General features: G+C 42.0%; 1 protein-coding gene across 1 annotated transcript; it reads right to left on the bottom strand.

Moving 5' to 3' along the window:
- Positions 11,961-16,655, bottom strand: LOC8057503 (ruvB-like protein 1). Its single transcript, XM_021458187.1, has 12 exons — positions 16,458-16,655; positions 16,135-16,323; positions 15,383-15,514; positions 15,097-15,246; positions 14,617-14,772; positions 13,689-13,823; positions 13,515-13,580; positions 13,213-13,319; positions 12,981-13,080; positions 12,810-12,901; positions 12,559-12,628; positions 11,961-12,477 (listed from the first exon to the last, which is right to left on the bottom strand). The coding sequence occupies exons 1-12, from the start codon at positions 16,536-16,538 to the stop codon at positions 12,388-12,390; spliced, it is 1,368 nt and encodes a 455-aa protein (XP_021313862.1). The 5' UTR covers positions 16,539-16,655; the 3' UTR covers positions 11,961-12,387.

Raw genomic sequence — 18,224 nt, 5'->3', positions numbered from 1 at the left:
AGATAGAAATACCATTGCCATTTTATCATGACATCTAAAAATCAGTAAGCCATTGAATGTGGTTTGGCTCCTAGGACCTGTTGGATAACCCGAATCTAGCTTATCCTACGTAACATTTAAGTTATTGACTTTAGATATAAACTTGTGTAGATTATCACACTTGAAAAAAAACATAAGCAGTAGGATTTTACAAAGAATATTTTTTTTTGTGCTCGAGTCAAGTACCACTAAGAAGCACATATCACAATCGACAAAAAGCATGTCCATCATACATTCAATTCATCATTGACCATACCTTCCTTGCTAACATTACTTGACTATAATTTTTCCTTGCAACTTGTGATCATAGATATCAAATTACCAACCTTGCTAATAGTAAAGGAAAACCAATGGCTATGGTGGCAAGAGTTTGCTCAGTTGAGCTCTTGGGCAAAACATGTAGTTATGGTAAAAAAACACATTATAGACAAAATGCATTCCAGTTGTTTCAACCAATCATTGTTTTGTTTTCAACTTTCCTTTTTTAAGATAAAGGAAAGAGTATCTAGCTTCATCCCCATGGAAGAGAAATCAAACCAATTATTACAACCCAACAATTCATGACACAATAAGAAATTATGACAAAATAAACTCAAGATCCAATTCTAAATAGTGAAGGCCATCCAAAGGACACAAAGAGGCTCAATGTTGTAGTCTCCAAAGTATGACAAGCCCCCGACATGAACGTCTGTCGATCTTCATTCTTGGAGGTTCATAAAGCACAACACTTGTTGATGCAAGCATTGGCATAAAAAGTGATTAAATTTGATGGTTCTGTCTCTTAAGGACCTATCTTAACCTCAGCTAAGGACATTAGATTTGATGGCCCTAACGACTTCTTGCATGCTTTTATAGAAGAACTTAGTTGTCAAAGTGCTTGGGGGTGTAGAGTATGCATATATATGCTAAGGTTGTTGTTTTAAATTTTAGAGTCAATTCAAACGCCTCAATCCTTGAAGGAGCCCAAAAGAAACCTTGTCTAAGTTTAGTTGCCAGCCAAACACTTGCAACTTTGGTCAAACTTGCATAAATGTGAAGTGTGCAGTTGCTACTAATCAAACACACCCCCACCTGGTATCAAAAACTCGATCATCAAACCGTGCTACCTGGTCCAGTCCAGTGCTACTTGCTTCTACCATATGCCTCTCAACCTCTGATTTCTGTCAACAGGTTGATGAACCCTTATGGTTGGTGTAGAAGTAATAGAGCTATACCATGAGCGGCATAACCTGTGTGGCTAATTAACCACCTCAGCCAGCAGCTTTTCATAACAATGTGACCAAAGAGCGGGATGCAGGCCACATGATGTTGCTTGTAGAAATCATACTACCATAGTAGAAAAGTGTCTACATATTTCGACCATTCATTGAAGGAAGCTGCACGATTATGCCACGGCCTAGCCGACCGGTGAGGACAAGGAAGCCGCGCTGTTGTGCCACGGCCTAGAATCCGATACTATGACGCGGAACATGGTCTTGTCCCGAGTTCCTGTCTGCTAATATAACTAGGACCCTGCAAGTGCACCACCATGTAAGCCTGATGTATGTCTTCCCTGTGACTCCCAAGCCCAAGCTAAGGCCATACGAATGGAGAATGAGCTGAGTGAGCACTAAAGAAACGAGAACCAAGACAAGCTAGCTAGCTAGCTAGGCACGAAGAGAAGCTCCATCATTGTCGTACGTGTACGCAAGCAGTGTGTCTTCTAAAGCTACGAGCTTGCAATGCACCCCTATTTCTTATATGTCTACTCTACTCTACTCTCTCTCTCAAGCTGCATCGACAATCTCCGATCCCTTTTATAATTGGACCTGATGTCCTAGCCAAGCAAGTATATATATAATATATCAACTAGTGTCGGAGGCCTTGTTGTAAACTCTAAAGTCTAATTAAACTCTGCATTTCTGTCTTGTTGCGATACTTACATGCCAGGATTGTCCATTAAACTCTAGGTAATTTTTTACAATTTGGCTCTTTTTTTTAAGAAAATTCTCTTTTGGACCTCTAGATAACTTAAACTCAGTTTTGGATTCAAGGGGTCGACGCCATGCTTCATGGCGTCGAGGTTACACGTCTCGACGCCATGGATCACGGCGTCGAGCTCCCTGGCCGAGCCCAGCGTGGTGTCCCACGTGGCAGAGAGGTCGACGCCGTAGATCACGGCGTCGAGCTCGACGCCGTAAATCACGTCGTCGAGCCTTCAGTGAAAGATCGGCAACGACCGTGGTTACCACGCGAACACGCCGAAATGGGAACTCCTTGGACCGAAAGCAATGCAACAACTACGCAAGTGCGAGAGAATCTCCCGGTGAAAAACAAAGACCAGATGGCCGCTAGGAGCTGCAGGGCACGGGGGGCGGCGGGAGGCGCACGCAGCGACCATGCTGCTCGTCGCGGCGCTGCTGTGGGTGCTGGGCTCCGTGCTCAACTCGTGCCAGGTGTACGAGCGCGCCGACAGCCGCGCGCAGCTGCTGCAGTCGAGCGTGTAGGTGCCTCAGCTGCTGGGTACTCTAAAGCAATTTCATAAATTGATTTTTTTTTTGCTATCTTTTAATTTCTTGGTCTATATTAGGAAAAATAGTCTTCTTTTTGTAGACATCCAGAGTAAAAACTTAATCATGACAACGTCCAGAGCAAAAACTTAATCCTTTTATAACTTGGGATTGGGAAGTATATACAAAACATAATTTCCAGGTACTAAAATGTGGTACCTCAATATATTTACTAGTAGATGGAGATGCAGCGCTCCTATACAGGCATATAATCTAGCACACAAAATCCTAACGACTCCCAAGCCTAAGCTCAGATCTCGGATGACAAATGAATGAACATATCGAGCCCTAAAACAGACAAGCAGGGTGTGAACAAATGTTCCAAGTTTGATCATTTTCATGGAGATGGAGTGCACTTGGGCTTGAAGATGTTGTGAATGATGGCGGGTAAACTATGAAGAACACAAGATCAAAACACAGCGGAGACACAAGATTTAACGTGAAAAACCCTCCAATGCGAAGGGGAAAAACCACGGGTGCTAGCCAGCAAACACTCCTCACTATTATCAAGAGTTGGGTTACAACGCCGTGCGACGGTTTACAAGATCATCAATTAGGTGGAACCCTAATTTGGGTATATGTACCGTACCGCACCGGATGTCATTCCCTAAATAGAGGACATCAACTTCATATAGGCTACGCACTCTACCATGTTGTGGATAAACGACGAAGAACACAAGATCAAAACACTGCGGAGACATAAGATTTAACATGGAAAATCCCTCCAATGCGGAAGGGAAAAAACCACGGGCGCCAGCCAGCAAACACTCCTCACTATTATCAAGAGTTGGGTTACAACGCCGTGCGGCGGCTTACAAGATCATGCCTTCGGTGGAACCGTACCGCACCGGATGCCATTCCCTAAACAGCTACGCACTGTACCATGTTGTGAATGACGGCAGATAAACGACGAAGAACACAAGATCAAAACACAATGGAGACACAAGATTTAACGTGGAAAACCCCTCCAATGCAAAGGGGAAAAACCACGGGCGCTAGCCAGCAAACACTCCTCACTATTATCAGGAGTTGGGTTACAACGCCGTGCGGCGGTTTACAAGATCATCAATTAGGTGGAACCCTAATTTGGGTATATGTACCATACCGCACCGGATGCCATTCCCTAAACAGAGGACATCAACTTTATATAGGCTATGCATTGTACCATGTTGTGAATGACGGTAGATAAACGACGAAGAACACAAGATCAAAGCACAGCGGAGACACAAGATTTAACGTGGAAAACCCCTCCAATGCGAAGGGGAAAAACCATGGGCGTCAGCCAGCAAACACTCCTCACTATTATCAAGAGTTGGGTTACAACGCCGTTCGGCGGCTTACAAGATCATGTCTTCGGTGGAACCCTAATTTAGGTATATGTACCGTACCGCACCGGATGCCATTCCCTAAACAGAGGACATCAACTTCATATAGGCTTCGCTCCGGCCCAAGCCTCCGACGACGGGCCTCCGCTTCACTCCGTCAGAAGTCGGTCTTTATAATATGTAATTGAATTTAGAACATATTCAACATACCATATATTATATCTATATATCGCGGCACCTTAGCTGTCACAGTTTCAAGTCATCATGCACTATACTCATGCATGGAAGGCAACCAAGCTAAACATGAGCAGCAAGTGGCCTATCTACGCCACAGGCTATGTGTTGTGTCTGCTAGTCCTAAACAGCTTGCAAGTTCTTCATCAAAGGGAGATAAATCCAGTTGCCTTGGATGGCCTTTCCAATTCCTGCATATTTGTCACAACTCAAAAATGCCGAAGGGGTTATGAATTTCCGATTCCTCCCATCCTAATTTATCGAGTTCCTACTTTTTATGGGCAAAAGATGCCGAATCACAAGCCCAAAAGTGAAACTGAATAGTGAAGAGTAATTTAGTTATAGGTTGGTCTTGACAACATTGTATATATATGCATCAGCTAGCAGACCGATGGAGTACTATATATATTTGGTTGCATCACCTTCAAGAGCATTGCCCAGTGTTTTGATAAGTTTTTTTTCCTGTGCTTTATCTTTCTTTTTCAGAGATGCATGTGAGATGCAGCTGGTTTATCAAATCTCACATGGCAACCTTGAAAGTTATTGCAGACATTATTTAATCTCTGCTTGAGAGCTCTCAACATGTGAAAGACTGAATACATGCATGTAAACAGCATGGTTAGGTGTTTGTGGTGTTGTAGGATTTTTATCCTCCAACTAGTAACACTAAAATAAGATAGAATATCTTATCTAACTATGTCGATATTTATTTAAAATAAATAAATAATATGCACTTAGTACATCATAAAAGCCTGGAGCCAAAGTCAGCCTAATAGTACTCAAAATAACAGGACAGATAAAATGAACAACAGGGACATTAAATAAATTTCCCTTATGCTGAATCTATTGAAAGAGATGTTAAAATGAGAATGAGCATCGCTTGGTTGGGCTCTACCTGTGGTAATGGAGTTCTGGTGTTCATCATAGAGTTGGTGGCAATGTCATGTAACCTAAAATTTTAGTTCAAGCTTAAACTATAATGAGCTCAGAAAATCATAAAAATTACACATAAATCACTCTATAATACGGTTTTATATCTAAAATGGACCACCCTTGCTCTAGATCCTAGCTACGCCACCGATCAGCATGTTGTTTACTTGGCAACTCGATCTATGCTCGAACAGTCTCATAGCTCAAGGTTGAGGCAACTGGCGGTGCAATGACAATGAGATGAAACAACTCCGCTCAATTCCTGTGAACATTAGTTACCAAAAATTTTCAAGATTTTTTTGTTACATCAAATCTTGGATGCATGCATAGAGCATTAAATATAGATAAAAAATAACCAATTGCACAGTTTACATGTAACCGAAGCCAAAAATTTTCTGAAATTAAACAAGGCCTCAGAAGACAAGGGGATTCTGAATTTCCTATGCCTCCCCATCCTAATGCATCAGAGTTCCTACTTCCTACGACCAAAGCAATGCTGAATCACGAGCCCAAAACTGAAACTGAATTGAGCAGAGTAAAATAGTTACAAGTTGGTCTTGGCAACGCTGTATATATATGCATCAGAGATGTGAGATGTAGCCTGTTTATCAAATCTCATGGAAATCTTGTCAGTTACTGCAGTCATTATTTGACATCTGCTTGAACATGTGAAAAAACTGAATACATGTAAACAACATGGTTAGGTCCACTTGTGGTGTTGTAGGATAATTGTCCTCCAACTAGGCAACTAGTGATGGTAACAGTAAAATAAGATAGAATAACTTGTTTAACTGTACCAATATCACTGGAAATAAATAAAAGATAAAAATCACTGTCGGTCCTTCAACTTGGCTCAAGATGTCATCTAAGTCCCAGAACTTTCAAGTGATATTTGTGGATCCCTAAACTTGGCAGAGGGTGTTATTTAGATCTCTAAACTTGACAGAGGGTGTCATCTAGGCTCCTAAACATTCAAGGTGATCACCGCAGATCCATAAAATTAACCAGTGTCATCACAGTCTAAATGTGGTCTAACTCATTCCATAAGTTGGTGTGGCATGCTGACCGTGAGTTAGATGTGTATCTAATATGTGTCCACTAATCAATCTGTTGGTGTAAAAATTGGTTTCTCATACCAACAATCTCAAGGGCTCTCAGAGGAGGTGCAGAAGCTAGAGTCCTAGTCTCCTAGACCTCCTGAGCCACTAACACACAAGCTTGGTGAATCGATTCCGGGGCGTGCCAGTCAATTTGACATGAAAATTGACAACGTGAAAGTACAAATTTCAAATTGTGGAACCTGCCGGTTATTATCAGACAGTTCCAAGATATATGGCTTTGAGAAGCCGTTGAGCAGAGGAAATTAACTAGAAAGTCAACTCCTTGGAATGATGCAAAAAGGTAAACGTTATCGATTAAGCAAATGCATCTTTCGGGTGTAAATTACCGGATCAGCTATTTAGCCGATATGCTTGTGTATAAAAATAAGAGATAGCTTGTATGCATTATCCTTTTATTCATTAAATAAACAATAATTTACTAAAACTGGTCTAACGGCTTGCGTTTTCAATAAATTACTTTCATAATCTGTATTAAATCTATATTCACCTGGTCTACCGACCAGCGGGCTTTAATAAATTCAACACAGACTATTAGTTCATTTAATGCATAAGCAGACTCATACACACACGCTATTCATTTAAGCTTAACTGGATCGACTATTTTAGCCGATACAGGGTCCATGAGGCACGAACAAGATCTATCTATATTTTTATAATCGTATTTAGTTGTTGATGCCAAAGCTAACCATAACAAAAAAAAGATATCTCGAACGCACAACATGTAACGATCAAGGTTGACAAGCTAGCTATCTTATGTTCGCTTAATGATTATGATTTACTTTAAAGCTCGTAATAAGTGTTTAGATCTGAAGCTCGAACCAACTTGTTAAGCCTTGATCGGGCATAATATTGTTACAATAAATAAAAACATTGAGCTTTGAACAATATTGGTAGCTTGATGAATCTATTAAATTGTCAAATTAATAGAGCCGATAACTAACTTGAACCATAATTTATAAGAGATTGAAGCAATGCAGCCTTACAAACATAATTCAAGTCGATAACTAATTCATAATCAAGCTTGACATGAGGTCGAATGATGCAGCCATGACAAACTAAACATGAACCATGACAAACTAAACATGAACCATGACAATACTTACAAGCAAACCGAAGGTCGAATTCAACCGATGCAGCTCGATTTATTGAAGGCCTCGTCGAGATCTACTTCTACTCCTACTCATAAGGTTGGTGGCCGGAGCTGAAAGGGTTTGTATTATGATTGTGTATATTTTTACAAGGATCAGGTTCCTAATATTTATAGTTACGACTCTTTCCTCAAAAAGGCAACTTGGACTCTAACTTTCCTTCTTTAACCGAACCCGACACGCCTTCCTTCGTCTTGCCTTGTTCCGACACTCTTCTAATCAACTAATTTCATCATGCCTTCGTTTAGTCGATCCACTCATCCGGTTGTCCCTCCTTCTGAGAAGCAGGCCCACTTGGCAGTTTCCTGTCTCACCAAAATTTGGAATTAATACAATAATTATTTATATATATTTATCATGAAAATAATAATATTTATAATATTAGATATTTTACTACTATTAATAATAACATTATTTTTTATAATACTATAAATATTATTTTTTTATAATTTTAATATTAGTTTAATACTATTAGTGATACATAAATATTAAATTAATTTTAGTATTTTTTATTTTAGTTTAAACCTAATATATTTGTTATTGCATTTTTTATATAATTTCATAATAAATATTATATAAGTAATGATTGATTAATGAACACATGTTGGATCCATGTCTAACATAGAATCAGTGTGTCGTACCAGCTTATAGAGTGGGTTAAACCACATTTGGACTAGGATAACACCGTCGACTAAGTTTAGAGACTTGCTACGATAATCTTGAAAGTTTTGGGACCTATATGACACCCTATCAAGTTCAGGCACATGCCTCCTTAAAAGTTTAGGGAACTGAATGCCATCCTCTGTCAAGTTTATGAACCTATTGATATTATTTTGAAAGTTTAGATACCTCTAGATGACACCTTGAGCCAAGTCGAGGACTAACAGTAAAATCTCTAAATTAAACGCATAAGTACGGGAGTGTATCGTGTGCAACCGGGCTTCATATGCAACCTTTATGTTGGGTACCATAAACCGGGATACCCAAATTAAGAGGATAAAAAGCAGCTAAAGAAGAGTAAAGCAACATCCGAGCCCCTAGGCCTTAGGCACAGACCCCGTCTCGTCCGAGCCCCCTGGCCTCAGGCGCAGACTCCTTCTCGCCCGAGCCTCTTGGCCTCGGACGCCGGCTCCGTCTCGCCCGACCCCTTGGCCTCGGACGCCGGCTTCGTCTCGCCCGACCCCTTGGCCTCGGGCGCAAGCTCCGTCTCGCCCGAGCCTCTTGGCCTCGGACGCAGGCTCTGCCACGCCCGAGCCCTGGGCTTCGGGCGTAATCTCCCATCCCGAACGAGCCCCAGCCTCGAGCGCAATTAACGCCTCGCCCGAGCCTTGGCCTCAGAGTCAGGCTCCTGGTACACTGTGGCCGTACCCCTGACGCGACGTGCGCCATGCCTCCCACGCTACAGCAGGGCCCATCGGCCACTATTCCAACAACTCCCATCATTGTGGCGCCTTACCTCTGTCACTGTAGGGCATTGCCCGACATTAAAAGAGGAATAGGAGGAAATTAACCCCTGCCACTATGACCATACTTTGGCTGTCATTATTTCACTATTGCAGGACAAGCTACAGTGCCCAGATCCGACCCCCACGACCTAAATAGGGCTCGGCGACGCTCCATAGGAATGACCACACCGTCAACGATGCCCCAAGGACGAGGAGGCCGATCTCCACAGGGTCTGCACTGTCACCGCACTATATACCAGAGATAGTTTACAGGCTTACATATATAAAAACCCTGCCACCTCTTGCGGCTATAAAAGAGGAGGCAGGGCACCCTTTAGAGATCATCACACACAAGACACAAGTGTAGTCCACAAGCAGCACACACCACTCTACACACATAGAGACAAGGGCTCAGGACACTGAACCTCCCTCCACTCACTTTCCAAAGCCGAGACCTGGGACTTAGCCCTCTCTCGCAACCAGCTTGTACACCCCTACTACAAGCACTCTCTGGTGCAAGGTAATACAGACACCGACTCTCCCACTAGACGTAGGGCATTCGAGGTCCGAACCAGTATAAATCCTTTGTGTTCTCTTGCATCACCATTCGGATTTAGGGGGGGCACGCAGACTCATCACTCGTTAGTGCCTGGACCCCGAGTCCAGACACCGACAGTTGGCGCGCCAGGTAGGGGCCTTCTGCGTGTTACTCTCCTTTCCCTGTTAGCGAAAGCCCGAATGATAGACAGATTTCGCCCACTTCGCCTCGGCACCATCATGATGTTCGGGAGTTTGGAGTTCATGTCTCTTGGCTCCGGCTATGACATGGTCCTCCTCCCACCTCGTGACAACGATGAGCTCCGTCCCGAGCCAATCCCACCACAGCTAATGCGTGGGAGGCGCTCGAGACATCATGCAGGGGGAGCCCGGCGTGGGCGTCAGATGTGAGTGGCCGAGGGCATGCGGTGATGGTGCGAGGCGGCCGCGCGCATGCGGCGGTGGTGCGAGGCGACCGCGCGCATGAGGTGGTGGTGCGAGGCGGCCGCGCGCATGAGGTGGTGGTGCGAGGCGGCCGCGCGCATGCGGTGCCGACGGGGATAGCCATGGCGGCCAGTAGAAGGCCAGAGATGTGTGGCGCAGGTGGAGGGCATCCAGGTAGAGGCGGCGTGAGCGGTGCGGATGAGAGTCGCATGCGATGCGAGCTGGATCCATAAATGAGTGGATCAGGATGAACGGTTGGGTCTTTAAATGAATAGATAAGGCTCGTCCGGACGAGAGTCACGAGACGGACGCATGGATACAAGCATTACCGTTGTCGGATTCACCTCAATCCACATATGTTGGAGTGGATTGGGGTGGAATTTAGTTCAAGTTCCACTCCAACCCATACCAACACATGTGGATTGATGCGAATCCGACTACATCCAAACAAGGCCTTAGTTGGGAGTCCAATATGGGCCCAGATACATGTGCCTCTAAGTAACTTGTTGCTTCCACTAAAAAAAAGTAACTTGTTGCTAAAATTATGCCTCTAAGAGTTTGTCCGCTTGTCTGAAAAGTTATGGTTGAAAGTACTGTTTGCTGATTTGTTGTGATAAAAGAACACTATTGAATGGTTGACAGATTCGACACATAAACTCAAACAAACAGGCTTTAAGTAATGTTTTTGTACGGGGTGGGAGGAAGAAGAAATGACACCGTGGCATGTGCATGCTGATATGTACTCCCTCTATACCCAAATTAGTTGACGCTTAGAACATAATTGTGCTTATCAAGGGGTATTTTTCGTTGTCTGTTTCTTAGTTCAGTGCCTTGAGGTACTAACTTGGTGGACTGAGTTCGATACTCGATGGCCTTGCTACTGGGCTACTGGCTATGTTTTGCATGGGGATTTTTGCATGCCACCGCACAGAGGAAGGGAGCAGGCGAGAGCTTTTTGCGGAGAGTGGGCTGCCGAGACTCGAGAGGAAACAAGCTTGAGCGGCGATTACTGCACTTTACACGAGAGCCGATACACCACACGTTTAATACCGAGACAATGGAATGGGACCGAGCGTAGAACGACAGCTTAACAAAAACGGTATGGAAGCCCAGGACGTTATCTCGTAGAACGACAAGCTTAACGAAAACGGTATGGAAGCCCAGGACGTCATCTTTTACGAGTACAGAGGGAATATGGTGATTTAGGGCACGCACAATGCAGACTTTATCATAGAGTCTAAAGTTATTTATTACCTCGAACAATGTGGATTTGGAGTCTTATTTTTTCTACCTTTTTCTTCAATAAATATGCTGCCACATCAGCAAAATACTATAAATAATATGTAATTAATTGTCTTAGACTCTGTGATAGTCTTGAATTGTGAGGTCAGTCTCAATGCATGTTTCATGGGAGTGTCATGCACATTAAATAAGGTGCCACATAACCAAAATTGCTGACTTGGTAGGGTCATTAAATGAAGGAGTTTCATCAGATGAGAGAGGAGTTTTATCCCCATGAAACTCTTGATGAAACTATGCATTGAGACTGGCCTGAGTGCCCTTAGAGCATCCCCAACCGTTTTGCATAATTGGTTTGGCAAATGAGGGAGTTTGCCAAGTCTCAAAATAATATGGCAAAGGTGAAAAGAGACAATCTCCAACGGTTTGGCATTAATCACTTCGTGCCAATTTCCCAATACCAAGTGTGAACAGGTTTGTCATATATGCCAATCCTTCCTCTCTTTTTGCCAAGTTAACAAAATTGCAAAGTCTAAATGCCAAACCGTTGGATAAGTGTTTTTAAGACTTTTTTACAAATACATGAATGCAAAGCTTATTTGCAAAACAGTTGGGGATGCTCTTAGGGAGCTCTAGCCACAGCCCACAGAGCTCTAGCCGCACCTACTGAATGGTTGACTAAACGTTTCGGATTCTCGTCAAAACACGAATTACGTGCAGCAATATCAGCTCTCTCTATATTTCCTTTTTCAGAAACAAGTAGAGGAAAAAAAAACAAGGTTACGCGAACAGGAACAGTTGCAGTCAGTCCACCATGCCTAGTTGCCTACGTACTTTCTTTCCCGAACCTTTAATTCAAACTAGACACTGGATAAGACAACTCAACATGCATGTGCAAGTTTACCTTGGAACATATAAATTTCTATACTGTAAAAAAGCCATTTCGTCATAGTTGAAAGTAATGTTTGCTAATTTATTGTGAGAAATAAAACCATAGAAGTTGCATAGCGTAAAAATACTATCCATGGTTACAAAGCTAGGAGCGGGACCAATGAGGGCCAACCAATACAACCCGTGGGCACAAAGATTCTGGACATCCATTAGCAAGGGTGAAAATACACACGGCAATTCCTGCACCGATAGCCAATCTACTCAGTGAACAGTGTGTGAACAAGCAATATGCCGGAATCAAGTCTTCGCTGGAGACTAACACAAGCAGGCACTACAAACCGCCCCCCCCCCCCCCCCCCCCCCCAAAAAAAAAAAAGTGCTCTCTCCAAGACTAGTAGACTATGAACTTCTGAAACAGATCGACGCACTACATGGCTTTGAGCTTGCAAGTACATTCTCTTCGACACTTCCACAGCAGGGGAAACCTAGGTGATGTATCTTTCTTGTTGCTCCTGGAGCAGGCGAGCGGAGGATTTGGCATCCAAATAGAGCCCGCTAACTTCCTCAAGATCAGCCTGGTAGAGATCATATATAAGCTCAGAGATCATAGCTTGTGGAACAAGAATCAGCTAGGAATGAAAGCTCGGTAGGTATACCTTGCAGATCTTCTCTCTTCCATTAGTCTTTGCGACCACGCTGGCAGGTGATAGCAACTGAATAGCATGTCTGCAAAGAGAATAAGATTCATTACCATCATTTCTCACTTGTGGAGGGAAAGAGAAATCGGCTTGCAAATCAATCAGTACAGAGATGAATTCTAAAAGTAATGGAAACCATACACATCTGCTCAAGGAAACTAATCCATCAAATGCATGGAAAATACCAAAGAACAATACAAAAATCTAACCTCAAGGATGTCTGCTGTCCGATCTCGCCTAAATAAGCAAGACTTTCTTCATCAATATCAATCTCTTCCACTTGTGCTCGGATAGCCAATATCTGTAAAGGGCAACAAAAAAAGATTAATGCAAATTCTGAAGAGTAAAAAACATAACGAAATCATGCCCAAATTAAGAACCTGTATCATCTCAGTAGGGCCATATGTTTCTGTCCGAATAATCACCAACCTATCTAGAAGATCCACTGGTATACCATGTGGACTTGTCATATCAGTTCCTCTGGATAAAACCAAAACAAGATTCATTAAGCAGATAATTAATTAATTAATTAAGTGCAACTTAATAGACAACTACGGATTTATGCTGCTTATTGAAGTTAGCCGCAGAGTACTCTGGCAATAAACTGCTTACCTTACATTACATATTCCCCTGTTCGTAGCAAGTATCACAATTGGTGATAATGGGCTCTCCAATGCACGGTTAAGATAAGAAAAACATTCAATATCCAACATGTGGACCTGAAAAAATATATTTTATTAATTGATTTTAAATAGCCACAAGACAGTCCTGACACAATCAAGTCCAACAATTGTGGCGATGAGGCGGACAAAATATGTTTAGCAATCAACAAAACCAATACACTTTCTACTTATTTTCTTTTTATTAGGACATGACAAGTGGATTTTTCAATCACAAGTGCAATAAAATAATACCTCATCAATGAACAAAACACCAGGTACAAGCTCTGCAATTCCTTCGTCAATATATCTGTTTACCACCTGTCACCATATAAAATTAAAAATATCAGGTGAAAATTCTTATATGGATATCCAAATTTGATACTGCCTAGAAAACTCTAAAATTGTTAGTTGAAAAAAAAAGAAAACCTTATTAATCTCTTGGCGCAGCTTTTCGGTGATTTCAGTTTTTCGTGGCTTCATCATCTGGCCCATAAGGGACAAAATATCTTGCCCACCTTGTGGCTGAGCATTTGCTGCATCAAGGTCATGAAGTGTTACGTCCTGCATACAACGGTGAGAAGGTTATTTCCTCTTCAGAACAAGAGCATATAGAATACAGGAAGCCTCAATGTTGAGATGCAAATATGAGCATTAATTCTTATTAAAAATTGCATTAATAAAATATCCTCTTTGTGATAATAAACAATCAGTCAATCAGGTAATCTACCAGCAAGCTTTCAACTGTTTATTTACTAAACATTACCAGAAGCAGCAATGATAGTACCAAGTTAATGAACTCTAAGAGAATCTTGTTGAAAGGACTTGGGCTTATGGCCAATGGTGATGCGCATAAACGTTGCTTGTGACCTTTATTCATGTATATATATTCTACCAAGGAAGCAACAGTCACTAGCATTGCACTAAGACTCTTCAACATTTGTTGTTCTGGAAACCTGGTGACCCCATCTTATACTACCTCCCAATTAGCTGATTTGTAAACCACAAAAGCAGTTTCCATTATAGAAAAAAAAAGATGAACAAGGTGGCCAGCAACTTTGCAGGGAAGGTCTATGAAACTTTTTGTACCTAAAATTGATTGTAGCAAGCAGCTATTGTCAACATGTCAACTTGCAATACTATACTGATATAGCTTCACCAACATCTTGTGAAGGAAATTAGACAGCAATTTGTGATAGAAATTATTGGCCAAAGTTACATCTTGAGGAGTATACTGTTTTAACAGTGAAAAGATTTGTTTCAACCATGATAACATCGACTAATGAAGGTACCATGTGAAAAAGACTGCTGCAGAAAACAATGAAATTTTAAGGTTAAGATAGCATCAGAATGATACCTGCACTATTTCCTTTTTCTTATGGACTTCACCTTTGGGGATAGGAACATACTCTTCAGCTTCAAGATCGTATTCTGTAGCAAAAGAATCACATCTACCAACTCTTTTCACTGCTCCACTATTTGCTTCAATGTATATAACATCACCCACTGCCACCTATATCCATATGCAGACAATGAGTAACCACAAATGCAGATAGCAGAATAGATAAAGTAAACCCAGAAAGCAAATATAGTGCATTATTTCTCATGTTTAAGGAGCTACTCAGCACCAGGGCTAGTCATAAGACAACAGGACATCTGCCAGTGAGTTAGCATGATTTTTTCCAATGAGTAAATTATCAAATGCATAAACAGATTTAAAATGTCCAAAAAGACATTAATTTGAGTAAGAAACAATTACACCGCCCAAGGTTATTGAAGAGTAAAAATCTAATCCAAAAGTCTACCACCATCAGGAGGTAAGGAAGCAGGCAGTTACCTTTTCCTTGATCAAAGCATCATAAATTGAAGGATCTAACTTCAGTTGCTTAGTCCCTTTAACAGTCTTTAGGCCAATGATTACATGGCTAATGCTTTTTGCATATCCACCAGTTGTACTCTCAGCCTCTTCTGGGGAAAGTTCAGTAACCTAGGAACAGAGCAACATTGGTAAATCTATTAAAGCAGCAAGAAGTGAACATCAAGCTATCAATGAAGGAACAAACTAATCTAACTATAGCCTAGTATTCATTTAACATGGACATGGGCATATATGCATTGCTTACCTCTCCTTCGTAAACCTCTTTGTTTTCCTTAATACGCAAACCTATAGCTCTACGGAAATTCTCCATCAGCACCTCAGTTTTCTTGACCTCTGAGGAGTAAACTTCTGATCCTACCATAGGACAGAAAGGGACCTACATTGTAGTAACAGGGGAAGGAAACATTAGATTAAACATTAATTAGCCCAATAAGAAGTGCTACAGTGAACTCGGCAAGCATAGCAACTTAGCAACTAACATTTTACCAAACAAACTGTCCCTCTAGAGCACCAATTCAGCTAGTTGAACACAAAACTTAAACCATTCAGCTAAAATGGCATTAATTAGATAATGCTAGAATACCTCAACATCCATATGACTAGCTAAACAGTTTTTTTTTTGTGCCCATGGTTCTTGTTCACCGAACAGGGTAATCTCTAATAAACAGTCAAACAGAAAATTAACTGAGGACAGCCCACAGTTATCAGAACCTATCATCACTTCCACAACCATGGTCCAATAGAGGAATTGAGTATATAAAAATCTGGTACTATCAGTCAATATAGAAAACTAGTAGATTATATTTGGTCCTCTTTCTTACAAATGTGCAGGTCGCAATCCATATATTGTTACAATGGCAGGATATTGGTACGAGACAGTACAACCCACAACAAAGGAAAAAAAAAAGGATAGGAATAAACTCCTAGCTTTACCACCACAATGAATGAACAGCTGATTCTTGTGAGAAAAAGGAGCGAGCAACTGGACGCACAAACCTTGCTGCCGAGCTCCTGGGCTATGCCGAGCGCTAGCGCCGTCTTGCCCGTGGCGGGCGGGCCCGCAAGGAGCAGCGCGCGTCCGGCCATCTTCTTCTGGCGGATCATGTCGACCGACAGCCCGGCAGCCTCGCGCGCCGCCGCCTGGCCCACGAACCCCGCCGCCAACCCAATCGCCATCCCATTGGCCTGCTCCTCTCCCAAAAGAAACCAACGGGAAAAAAAAAACAGTGAGGAACTACAACGCGAACACACGGAAGAGCTAAAACCCTAGAAAAACCAGAGGGGGGAGGAAGGAGGAACGGAGGAGCGGGGGCAGCTACGTCGAGGCCGAGGCCCTTGATGTGGGTGTGGGTGGCGATGCGCTGCTTCTTCGAGGTCGACTGCACCTCCTCGATCCTCATCGCCGCTGACGCCTCCCGCCGGCGGCGGCTATGCGCTCTCTGTTTTCTCTAGAGCTGCTCTCCCGCCGCAACAAATTTGGGACGGGGACGGGGACGGGGACGCCGCTGCGACTGGTCTCTAGTCTCTTGTGGAAGATGTGCTGCCGCCTCGAGTGGGAGTGCGAGCAAAGGGTATCTGGCTGGGCCGCCTTGGGCTGTTATAAGGCCGTAGGAAAGCTATGGTTGGGCCTCTCCGCATATATAAAAGTATATTTGGCCTGAACTGCTCCGTTGTTTCGGTTAGGGCACTCACAATGCAAGACTCTATCACAGAGTTCAAGACACTTAATTACATATTATTTATAGTATTTTATTGATATGGCAGCATATTTATTGAAGAAAGAGGTAGAAAAAATAAGACTCCAAGTCTTATTTAGACTCCAAGTCCACATTGTTCGAGGTAATAAAAACTTTAGACTCTATGATAGAGTCTGCATTGTGAGTGCCCTTAGGGCACTCACAATGCAAGACTCTATCACAGAGTCCAAGACAATTAATTACATATTATTTATGGCATTTTGCTGATGTGGCAGCATATTTATTGAAGAAAAAGGTAGAAAAAATAAGACTCCAAGTCTTATTTAGACTCTAAGTCCACATTGTTCGAGATAATAAATAACTTTAGACTTTATGATAAAGTCTGCATTGTGGGTGCCATTAGGTAACCTCTGCTAAAGAAAGAAGTACAACTGGCTGTGCATCTTGGTATTGGCCGAATCCTCGTTGAGTCCATCAGTGAACGGTGTGTCATCTGACTGACGAAATCAAGTCCTTGACGTGCTCAAATTTTACCTCCTTTGAATGTTTTCACATTAGTAAAGAATGTAATAGAGCCGCTCATGAGCTGGCTGCTTTGGGTTATCTGTGTAATGAGTTAGAGGAGTTCATCACCAACTCAGTACCTGATGCTGTACTCATGATTGTTGCTAACGATCCGTTAGCCAATGAGTAATGAAAGATGAAACCCAGGTTCAAAAAAAACACGTGGCAAACATGGAGAGCAACTCTAAATAAATAAAATAATAAAACCGAATTAACCAAGATTATTTTAGTTATTATTATTAGAGATCTATAATGCAATCGTTAGTTCGTCTTTTTGTCTCAGTTACTAAGAGTTTTGGTCTATCATTTTATATAATAGAACTAAACACTATACAAAAATTTTGGCAAAAAGATAATTATTCTCCATTTTAGATTTTAGCTTTAAGAGACAAAAAGAAAAGCCTAAAAGAGTCCCAAAAGGTCCTCATGAGACCAGTAAATTATACATTTTGAATGAAACTAAACATAATCTTGAAAATTTTAGCATTTTGCATTTCATCATTCCAAAGTAGTTGGCATTTTGTAATTTGCATTTTATAAAGAACTAAACACACTCTTAGCTTGCAACTCCACTAAACCAAAGTTCTTGATGCCCTTGTTGTCAACAAAACAAACCAAAAAAAAAAGATATTTGATGCCCTATTGTTTCCATTTATATGCTCAGCTGAAAATTTCTTGTATTTGTTTCGAACGCCATTTTGGGTATGCTAGCTCGCCTACTCAATTATGCACCGACATGTTCTTAAACTTTGCAATATCCTTGGCACATGTTGCATAAACAAGTGGACGAGTATTTCCTGACATGACGCAAGGACACATCACTTG

Source organism: Sorghum bicolor, chromosome 4 (genome assembly GCF_000003195.3).
Source record: "Sorghum bicolor cultivar BTx623 chromosome 4, Sorghum_bicolor_NCBIv3, whole genome shotgun sequence".
In the NCBI taxonomy this organism is placed as follows: domain Eukaryota; kingdom Viridiplantae; phylum Streptophyta; class Magnoliopsida; order Poales; family Poaceae; genus Sorghum; species Sorghum bicolor.
Note: the sequence above shows the minus strand (reverse complement) of the source record. Positions and strands in the feature narration are given on the sequence as shown.